This window comes from Sinocyclocheilus grahami, unplaced genomic scaffold, assembly GCF_001515645.1.
Source record: "Sinocyclocheilus grahami isolate Dianchi unplaced genomic scaffold, SAMN03320097.WGS_v1.1 scaffold96.1, whole genome shotgun sequence".
Taxonomy (NCBI): Eukaryota; Metazoa; Chordata; class Actinopteri; order Cypriniformes; family Cyprinidae; genus Sinocyclocheilus; species Sinocyclocheilus grahami.
Genome location: NW_015505275.1, coordinates 2,360,219 through 2,371,877, shown reverse-complemented (window position 1 = coordinate 2,371,877; position 11,659 = coordinate 2,360,219). Strand labels below are relative to the sequence as shown.

The 11,659-nt window shown below is 36.8% G+C and overlaps 1 protein-coding gene across 1 annotated transcript in view; it reads right to left on the bottom strand.

Moving 5' to 3' along the window:
• LOC107587873 (focal adhesion kinase 1-like) overlaps positions 1-11,659 on the bottom strand; it is a 65,848-nt gene that overhangs the window by 24,079 nt on the left and 30,110 nt on the right. Inside the window, exons 16-21 of the mRNA XM_016275832.1 lie at positions 10,605-10,702; positions 9,981-10,157; positions 6,174-6,289; positions 5,880-5,980; positions 3,947-4,036; positions 3,404-3,608 (exon numbers count right to left, since the gene is read on the bottom strand). Coding sequence (XP_016131318.1) covers positions 3,404-3,608; positions 3,947-4,036; positions 5,880-5,980; positions 6,174-6,289; positions 9,981-10,157; positions 10,605-10,702 — 787 coding nt within the window. The remainder of the gene's footprint in view (positions 1-3,403; positions 3,609-3,946; positions 4,037-5,879; positions 5,981-6,173; positions 6,290-9,980; positions 10,158-10,604; positions 10,703-11,659) is intronic.

The window sequence follows — 11,659 nt, the reverse complement described above, 5'->3', positions numbered from 1 at the left end:
AGAGAGAGAGAGAGAGAGAGAGAGAGAGAGAGAGAGAGATGCAGGATAAACAGAAGGGACACCTGTTGTGATCAATCCAGACCTGCTGAACTTCCCCACACCCAGACCATCATACAGAACCATGACTGCTGCAGGGGTCTCAGGCTCTCAAAAACAAAAACTAGCAATTCAGCTAGATTTTGTAAACTAGCTGTAAAACTATTACATTCAGCTAGACAAAAACTCTAGCTGAATGCAATATAACAGACCAAAAGGTGTCATAAGTTCAGGCTTAAAAGCTCTTGAGGATTACCAATGTTTCTAAACAAAAGTTTATAAATGAGACTGAAATCTGTTCTCTCAAATATTAATAAAATGCTTCTTAACAAAAATGGTTAAAAAGTTCAAATAAAAAAATGTCAAAACAACAATTTAACAAGTTTAACAAAGAGAGATGCAGGATAAACAGAAGGGACACCTGTTGTGATCAATCCAGACCTGCTGAACTTCCCCACACCCAGACCATCATACAGAACCATGACTGCTGCAGGGGTCTCAGGCTCTCAAAAACAAAAACTAGCAATTCAGCTAGATTTTGTAAACTAGCTGTAAAACTATTACATTCAGCTAGACAAAAACTCTAGCTGAATGTAATATAACAGACCAAAAGGTGTCATAAGTTCAGGCTTAAAAGCTCTTGAGGATTACCAATGTTTCTAAACAAAAGTTTATAAATGAGACTGAAATCTGTTCTCTCAAATATTAATAAAATGCTTCTTAACAAAAATGGTTAAAAAGTTCAAATAAAAAATGTCAAAACAACAATTTAACAATCTGAGAGCTGTCTGACCCTGCATAGACAGCAACGCAACTGAAATGTTCCCAAGCCCAGAAACGTAGCAAAGAGATCTGTAAAATAATCCATGTGACATCAGTGGTTCAACCGTAATTTTACGAAGCTACGAGAATACTTTTTGTGCACTTTTTGTGGACTTGGGAACATTTCAGTTGCGTTGCTGTCTATGCAGGGTCAGACAGCTCTCAGATTCCATCAAAAATATCTTAATTTGTGTTCCGAAGATGAACGAAGGGCTTACGGGATTGGAACGACATGAAGGCGAGTAATTAATGACAGAATTTTCATTTTTGGGTGAACTATCCCTTTAAGGATTAATAACATTTGTGAACAAAATATGTATAAAAAAAAAAAAACAAGAGGGCAAGTCAGTTAAAAAAGAGACTACTTTTACGTTGTGGCTGTGACACAACAATCACAGCTATTGCAGAACATGTGTTACACTCTCTATATACTCTAGAATGAAGTACCAAACATCTAGACACACATAGAAATTCATACACACAAACTACTGCTAATAGTGTTTAGACTCAAACTATCGAGTGCAAAGACAAACATAATGATTCATTTTTCAAGTTGTTTGGACTAGACTTTCTTTTTGCTACCGCTGACAAAGACTTCTGAGGAACAGACAATGGACTTTAGAGTTTAAGCATCCTGTGTGTCAAACCCATGTGACTTCATTACATTTCATAATCCTCACTTCATCTCAGTGTTCACTGTAATAACCTTAAGAGACACTTTTGAAGAAGTTAGATAAACTTTGTTATATTACAACAGCTGTTTAGCCATCACAAATGTGAAGCGCTTTTAAAACAAGACCCATCAACACTGACGTTGAAATTACATCATAAAGACCATAAATCCACTAATTACAGACCTTAAGCATACAGCAGCTAATTTCCTTATCAAACACAACAGGACACTGACTAAACCTCTGCTTATAAATGCAGTTAACAGTGTAAATATTTACATGGTTTCCTAGAAACAGACGTTCTACACTTGAAATGTACTGCAGATTTAATGAGGGTAGAGAAAGGGATCTGTATTTTCCAATACGCATTTTTAAAAAAATTCACTCCATCCCAAGATACCTAAAAAGGAATTAATTTTATATTTGAGATGCAACATGACATATCTGCCTCAATCTGGATATCTGGGACATCTGTGTATAACTTGAGATCTTGGAAACATCTAGTGCTGTCAAATCTGTTTTTGCAAATAGAAAACTTGGATGTTTTTTTTTTTTTGAAGGCAGACCAGATTCCTCAGATTATTAGGGATTCAGGTGTTTGATGGCCTGTCAGAGTACAGCTCGTTTTTTCCCATTTCCATCAGCATTTACAGGAACTGACTGCATGTGCGGACATGAACAGACATTTGGGAACTCAATACTATTGTATCATGAAAGATGCAGGGAGTGTGTGTGTGTGTATGCCTAAACAGTTCAGAAAGAGATAAAAACAGTAAACTTCCTCTAAAATGCCCTTCTGAGTGTTTACACTTACATATACACTACCATTCAAAAGTTTATGGTCACTAAAATGTATCAATGTTTAATAATGTTAATCAATTATTAATGTTATTAGTACAATTTAAAATAACTGTTTTCTGTTCAAAAGAACAGCATTTATTGGAAATAGAAATCAGAACATTCTACATGTTTTTACTGTCACTGTTGATCAATTTAATAAATAATTATTGAAATTAAGCATGATTTTTCCCCCAAATAAATAAATAAAGTCTTTTTTATTTTAGAAATCCCGCAACTGCAAGTTACATTATAAAATAGTGTAACAAATAAAATTATAATTCCAATGAATATGTTCAGTGAACATTTGCTTTATATTAACTATTAATAATCTAAATATAAAAAGTGAAAAAGTAAAGATTGTGATTTGTGATTAATATAAAGTACAACATAAGTATAAACCCAATGTAATGACACCAACTAGTAAAGAGTAAAGTAAAGAAAAGATTTCACCTCCCCATTCAAATCTAATTATAGTGTGCATCAGCTTGACGTCACATAAAGCTCTTGTATCTTGAACTTCAGAAAATGTGAAATAGAGTGCACATACAAATACGGACAACTTACATGAATCCGTAACAACCATGGTAAATGTACAGCATCTTTATAATATACACAAAGCTATGTATTGGAGCCACACAGCCCTAAACCAGATTAGTAAATGACCACAGTTTTGCTGTCAAATTCTTGTAAATTGCTTTACAGGTCTATTCGCAATCAAGTATGGGTTCATGTTGGGCTGAATCTCTACTTGATGTTTTTTGACTAACAATCTTTAAACAAAATCACTGTAGTCAGACATCTACAGTATTACAGCGCCCTCTACTGCTATTAGGCAGATTGATTTACTGTGGTCATGAGACTCTAAACCATTAGGGTTAATGTAAGTGTGGAGACGACCACTAATATATCAAGTTTTACATATGCCAACAAAGAAATATTCAAAATCATGACCAACAATTCAATAATAGAATTGAATCAATAATAACTGTTCATAACGAGTCGAGCAAAATTTGTGCAAAGTTGTGTGGACTGACCTTAGTTGGCCTTTGAGCTCGGTGAATCGTGGTCGTTTGCTGGGGTCGTATGCCCAGCACTTGGTCATCAGGCTGTAGAGGGTTGGTGGGCAGTTGGGTGGCATCGCCAGACGCTCGCCGTTCTCAATCCGGCCTATCACATCGTTATTCTTCACGCCTTGAAACGGCTTCACTCCATACATTAGTATCTCCCACATACACACCCCTGAAACACAAAGTGAGGTTAGATACACATGAAGACAACTGCAAGATTCCACCTCTAATGACTCAACTTTAGCACTAATTAAAGGTGGCTATAAAACAAGAGCTGTCACTTCCTGATCTACACTATTCATTAAACTGTCGCTACACACACAGAATGGAAAAATTCCAATTCTACTCCGCAAAAGTAGAGGCTCTCTTTACACACATTTTAGAAATGTCCCAAATGCACTGCATGCATAATGCTAATGCTAACTTTTCATTGTCTGAACATGCAAAAGAGACTGAGTTTCTCTGTTTCTAACAGAGGAATTCATCGAAGTAAAGCACACACTCACTTACCAAACATCCACACGTCACTGGCTGAGGTAAAACGTCTGAAGTTTATTGACTCTGGCGCCATCCATTTAATAGGTAGTTTTCCTTTAGAGGCTGTGAAGAGAGAGAGAAAGAGACAATGAGAGTGAAAATGAGTAGAGGTCTGTACATTCAGTCAGGTGTAAAGACTCATTCACACTAAGAAAGATAACGATAATTAAAACTATATTAGCATTCACACAAGCGGATGATAACACTCTTTTTATTATGGTTTGTGAACATAATTGTTGCACAATTTAAAGTAGGAAAGAACTTAGATTTGCTGTCAATGCTTTTGCTGTTCATCATTTCGAACAAAAAATAAAAAATGCCTCAAAGTAACTCAATATCATCCAATTAATTTAATTTTTATATTTAATTTACTATATTATATTGAATGTTTCACATTCAGAAGCAATAATGTTTTTGTGTTGGCTTTCTGATCTGTACTAAAGAGGGTACATTAATACCTTTATAATAAGAGCTGTCCTCCATGTATCTAGACAAACCAAAGTCTCCCAGCTTCACACAGTCCACTGAGGACACCAGAACGTTCCGTGCCGCAATGTCCCTAAAAAAAGAGAGACTTTACTTTGGAATGTGCTGAGTAGACATCTATAAGAGCTGTTCTTTCTACCTTATTTCCATAATAAATATGCATGCAGAAATGCTACTAGATGGGGATCCTGTCTGCAGAAACGTTCAACAGGAAATGGGTGCTGTTCATTATCAATTATGATGGCCTGCACGATGTGGACACTTACCTGTGCACAAAGCGTTTACTCTCCAGGTATGCAAGAGCTGTGCTGAGCTGGTAAGAAAACAGGATGAGTGATGCTAAATCCAGACTGTACTTCCTAATCTGAAGAAAGGAACGCAACTGAAAAGCAAAAGAGGAGAACATTTTCATAAATATGATTGGTAACTACAGAAACAGTATTTCAAGAGCTTTATGCAAATTCACAGAAAACGAAATTAACTTGAAATTAACACTGAGCACTAGATGACGCTGTTGAATTGGTCACAGGAAACTACAGTCTATGTCTGCACTAGTAACAGGGTTCCCACACCTTGGTTAACTTCAAATTCAAGGACCTTTCAAGGACAACATAGTAGAACATCAGCACTGGAATTAATAAACAACAGGCAGGACCAATATAATTTTTATATAATTTTTTATTCTCTTTAAACACATCGTTCTGTTACATGTTCTTACAACATTTCAGCCAAATATTAATTATATATGTTAATTAGATGTGTTGAATTCCTGTCTAGCTATGTGTGTTTATGTTGAAATATACTAAAAAAACGGTTTGTCTTTTCAAATCTTCTATCGCGTGTCATTATATTTTTTGAGTTGACGCTTCAGAAATGTGACATTCTTTCCGGTAAGGGAGCATAGTGAGCGCTGATGCTCCCTAGTTTTTGCGGTGCATTGTGGAATTTTTCAGGGAGCGATCGTTCCAGTGCACTGGAAGGATTTCATGATTGAGACCAAGATGTGGTGGTGTAAACAATTTATTCTGAAGCAATATTTTATCGGTGTGCTGTCGGCTTTTACATTTATCTGCATATTTTTGATATTAACCTCAGGATGTTATTTACTTTTATAAAGGCCATTTTTTAAAACCTTATTAAATGTATGCATCATATTTCATGTCAAATTCTTACAATTGATCAATAGATTAAATTTACACTAAGGCTGTTATCAAACAAATTAATTTACATTGCACAACTACAACTGCATTAATGTTATGAGACTAATGTTTTAAATGCAATTTTGAATATACAAAATGGAAATGTTGGGGGGGAAATACATACTTTTAAACATACTAACCCCGCCAGTACTATAAAGGGTTTCCATCCAAAGTTGCGAATTTAACTTTGGAATATCGCATAAAACATCCTACATTAATACCTTTATAATAAGAGCTGTCCTCCATGTATCTAGACAAACCAAAGTCTCCCAGCTTCACACAGTCCACTGAGGACACCAGAACGTTCCGTGCCGCAATGTCCCTAAAAAAAGAGAGACTTTACTTTGGAATGTGCTGAGTAGACATCTATAAGAGCTGTTCTTTCTACCTTATTTCCATAATAAATATGCATGCAGAAATGCTACTAGATGGGGATCCTGTCTGCAGAAACGTTCAACAGGAAATGGGTGCTGTTCATTATCAATTATGATGGCCTGCACGATGTGGACACTTACCTGTGCACAAAGCGTTTACTCTCCAGGTATGCAAGAGCTGTGCTGAGCTGGTAAGAAAACAGGATGAGTGATGCTAAATCCAGACTGTACTTCCTAATCTGAAGAAAGGAACGCAACTGAAAAGCAAAAGAGGAGAACATTTTCATAAATATGATTGGTAACTACAGAAACAGTATTTCAAGAGCTTTATGCAAATTCACAGAAAACGAAATTAACTTGAAATTAACACTGAGCACTAGATGACGCTGTTGAATTGGTCACAGGAAACTACAGTCTATGTCTGCACTAGTAACAGGGTTCCCACACCTTGGTTAACTTCAAATTCAAGGACCTTTCAAGGACAACATAGTAGAACATCAGCACTGGAATTAATAAACAACAGGCAGGACCAATATAATTTTTATATAATTTTTTATTCTCTTTAAACACATCGTTCTGTTACATGTTCTTACAACATTTCAGCCAAATATTAATTATATATGTTAATTAGATGTGTTGAATTCCTGTCTAGCTATGTGTGTTTATGTTGAAATATACTAAAAAAACGGTTTGTCTTTTCAAATCTTCTATCGCGTGTCATTATATTTTTTGAGTTGACGCTTCAGAAATGTGACATTCTTTCCGGTAAGGGAGCATAGTGAGCGCTGATGCTCCCTAGTTTTTGCGGTGCATTGTGGAATTTTTCAGGGAGCGATCGTTCCAGTGCACTGGAAGGATTTCATGATTGAGACCAAGATGTGGTGGTGTAAACAATTTATTCTGAAGCAATATTTTATCGGTGTGCTGTCGGCTTTTACATTTATCTGCATATTTTTGATATTAACCTCAGGATGTTATTTACTTTTATAAAGGCCATTTTTTAAAACCTTATTAAATGTATGCATCATATTTCATGTCAAATTCTTACAATTGATCAATAGATTAAATTTACACTAAGGCTGTTATCAAACAAATTAATTTACATTGCACAACTACAACTGCATTAATGTTATGAGACTAATGTTTTAAATGCAATTTTGAATATACAAAATGGAAATGTTGGGGGGGAAATACATACTTTTAAACATACTAACCCCGCCAGTACTATAAAGGGTTTCCATCCAAAGTTGCGAATTTAACTTTGGAATATCGCATAAAACATCCATCATTCCATCCAACGAGTCAGAGAGTCAGAGAGAACAAAATCGTCACTTCCTGATAAACTGGCACTAAATATCACTAAGAAAAGTAAGAGAAGCCACCGAAAATAATAATTCTCAAATATAATAAATTACTTGCGCTTTGAGTGAGCAGACAAAACAATAAATGCGGTCTTGCTTTCGGAGGTGAATGTCAGCTGTTTGGGAACGCAGTCGTGGAAGACCGTTCTGGGAGGCAGTTATACAGAAATACTTTGACGACAGACTTTGCTCGGGCACTTCAGAATGACCATGACAACATTTCAGATGCTGTGCAACAAAATCGGCCTGCTGGTTAGTTTTTTTTCCAGAAAGCTTCTTGCACAAAATAAATTCAAGCACTTTCAAGGACCTGTATCTATGTATGCTTATTTTCAAAAACTTTCCAGGGCCTTGACATTTTTTTTTCAGATTCACAAACTTTCAAGGATTTCAAGGACCCGTGGGAACCCTGTAGTAACAAGGTTCAATGGCTTTCCTCCACTCATAGTCACCGGCAAATTTGTTAAAATCACCACTGCTTAAGTGTAGTGTAAATGTTGATCCATTTTAATGCATAATGGACAGTCTAGCCTCCTGTCAATCAACCACTGCACTGAAAAGAGGGTTTAAACTTTGACTAAACAGGGCTAATAAAAATAATGGGTGAATTGTACGTTTTTACATACATACTTTATACATACTCAAAAATTCATGGAACATCTTGGATATGCCTGCCACATATGCTGCAACAGATAATTAAATCAGCTAAAATAACATACGTAGATCATGTAAAGTTGGCACAACCTAATAGTTAATACAGTTGCTTGACTAAAATAACAGAACATCTGAATTGCTTGACACTTGAAATACATAGATGCATACATACACACACACACACATACATACATATATATATAGACACGTACACGTGCATCTCAAAAAATTAGAATATCGTGAAAAAGTAATTTTTTTGTAACTTATTTCAAAAAGTGAAACTTTAATATATTCTAGATTCATTATATGTACAGTAAAAAAGAGCTTACAGCTCATGAAAGTTAAAAATCCAGTATCTCAAAATATTTGAATATTTCCTAAGATAAATCAAAAAAGAGATTTCCAAAACAGAAAAGTTCAAGTTCTTTAAAGTATGTTCATTTCCACTGGCAGGGAACAGAACCCTCTACGTCACAACATGTGACCGCAATCGCTTGTTATCTCTTGCGGAAGGAGAGCTCTTCTGTCGGCCATTTCTGAACTGGCATATTTAATTGTTGTGTTAATGTTGTTAATTTACCTGAACTCCGACGGCTTTTAAAATGCTTGTTCGTGATGCATCAGTGCCGCGTAAATCAATCGGTGTATGTACATCAAATTACCGCGAGAGCAAAAGCATAAAGAGTCGTCTGCTCTCCAATTGCCCTCATGGTCCTTTGATTGCATATGCAGATCACTGTACATAGCGATTTGAGTGAGCAGACAAACTGTGGTCTGTAGTGAAAGCTCTGCCTACTGACGTCATAGAAAAGTTCGACCAGCAAGGTTTTGGGGCTGGTTCGGAACCAGGATCTGGGCACCGGCCCAGGAGTTTTTTTGAGTGGAAAAGCGTGGCCCAGTTCCCAATTGGACTCCAGCTCCGGCACCAGCCCCGGTGGAAAAGTGGTACCTGTGGCACTGCCTAGGCACTACTGAGCCTTCAGCTCGTCTGTATTGTTGGATCGACTGTTTCTCATTTCTCTTGAAAATATCCCATAGATTCCATATGGGGTTGAGGTCAGGCATGTTGGCTGGCCAATCAAGCACAGTAATATCATGGTCAGCAAACCATTTGGAAGTGGTTCTGGCACTGTGGGCAGGTGCTAAGTCCTCCTGGAAAAGGAAATCAGCTTCTCCATAAAGCTTGTCAGCAGATGAAAGCATAAAGTGCTCCAAAATCTCCTGGTAGACGGCTGCATTGACTTTGGACTTGATAAAACACAATGGACCAACACCAGCAGATGTCACGGCAACCCAAATCATCACTGATTTCAGAAACTTCACACTGGACTTCAAGCAGCTTGGATTCTGTGCCTCTCCAGTCTTCCTCCATACTCCAGACCTTGATTTCCAAATGAAATGCAAAATTTACTTTTATCTGAAAAGAGGACTTTGGACCATTGATGCTTCTGACATTGTTTCTGTTTCAGAAGTGGCTTGGTAGCCCTTTTCCTGAAGACGTCTGAGCGTGGTGACTCTTGATGCACTGACTCCAGCTTCAGTCCACTCCATGTCAAGCTCTCCCAATTGTTTGAATCAGCTTTGCTTGACAGTATTCTCAAGCTTGCAGTCATCCCTGTTGCTTGTGCACCTTTTCCTACCCAATTTCTTCCTTCCAGTCAACTTTGCATTTAATATGCTTTGATACAGCACTCTGTGAACAGACTCTCCTCTCAGTAATGATCTTCTGTGACTTACCCTCTTTTTAAAGCTGTGGTAAAAACATTATGTTCTGTTTATTAGTGCCTCACTTTTTCTCCACGATCACTCTCACACACATACCAGTACCTATTCGGGTGTACAAAAGCTAACAGCTGTGCTCTTACTAACTCCACATTCTGAAAATATTTGGAGTTTCGGCACCAACTATCCAAAACACATTCCTCTCAATTACAGTGATGGAATGCTGACGGACACAGCCATGGGAACGACACAGATAATGCAGTGCTGTTACTGGCTGCTGGGTATCAGTGATTTGACACTCACAGGCCTCCTGGAGAAACTTCTCTCGAACACAGTCCGAGGTGCAATTCTTACACGTCTTTATCGCCACAGAAAGAGCTGGGTTCTCCTGACAGCACAAAAACAAGAAGTAGTATTTTAATAACTGTTTCAGATTAATACAACATTAACATAACATTACAACTTGCAAAGTAAAAGTCATTATCATCATCACATTGAGTAATTCATACTTCAATATAGACTAAAGAAAGATATTTTTTGTTTGAAGAAATTAATACTTTTATTCAGTAAGGATGCATTAAATCAGAAGTTACATTGTTACAAAAAACAAATCAATTTAAAATTGGCTGAAATTTTGAAATGTGCTTTTCTTTTAAATACTGAAGAGTAATGGCTTCCATTACAGAAATAAATTACATTTGAAAATATATTAATACAGAAAGCGCATAAATGCTGCCTTCGTGAGCATAACCGACTTCTTTCGAGCAGTAGTATAAATAAGTAAGTTATATACAAGTTAAATAAATCAATAAAATGCAATAAAAGTCATTTATACCGGACATATGTAAATCCCTTGATGGACGTCTCCAAACTGGCCCTCACCTATACAGCGTCCCAGCTCAATTCTGTCTCTTTGGATCTCATAGTCCCTGGCTGAAAGACCAATTATACCCAGTCAACACTTAAAAATACCACTTCATATATGATTATCAAAGGCCACTTTCCACCATGTACTCAGAAAAAGAAAAAAACACCATGCATTTCTTCAGTCCATCTGAATAAGTTCATATACAGCATGTTTTTCAATATGGAATCCATCCCATACATGCCATACCAACCCAATAATCAATAAAAAAAATACATACAAGACTCAGTAAAGAAAATTTACTAATGGTTCTTCATTAAAGGGACAGTTCACCAAAAAAAGAAAATTCTTTCATCATTTAGTCACACTCAAGTTGTGGGAAAACCGAACAGTTTCTGGTCCCCAATGATATCCATAGTATTTTCTTCCATACTATGAAAGTAAATGGGGACCAGCAACTGTTGGTTACTGTTGGTCTTCAAACTATCTTCTTTTCTGTTCAACAGAATGAGGAAATGTATACAGTTTTGGAACAACTTGAGTTTGAGTTAAATATATATATATATAATAAAATGCACAATTTAAATGACTGTAACTCAACCCTAAAATTGGTTTGCTATAAAAAAAAAATGTTCAAGTAAAAGATTATTTTGGACTACAAACATACACGTACTTGATAATTTGATTAAAGGGGTCCTATTATGCTCTTTCACAAAGTCTTGATTTTGTTTTAAAGTGATGAAGTGAAGTGGCCAAGTATGGTGACCCATACTCGGAATTAGTGCTCTGCATTTACCCATCCAAAGTGCACACACACAGCAGTGAACACACACAAACCGTGAACACACACCCGGAGCAGTGGGCAGCCATTTATACTGCGGCGCCCGGGGAGCAGTTGGGGGTTCGGTGCCTTGCTCAAGGGCACCTTGTCGTGATATTGATGGTGGGAGAGAGCGCTGTACATTCACTCCCACCCACCTACAATCCCTGCCGGTACGAGACTCGAACCCACAACCTTTGGGTTA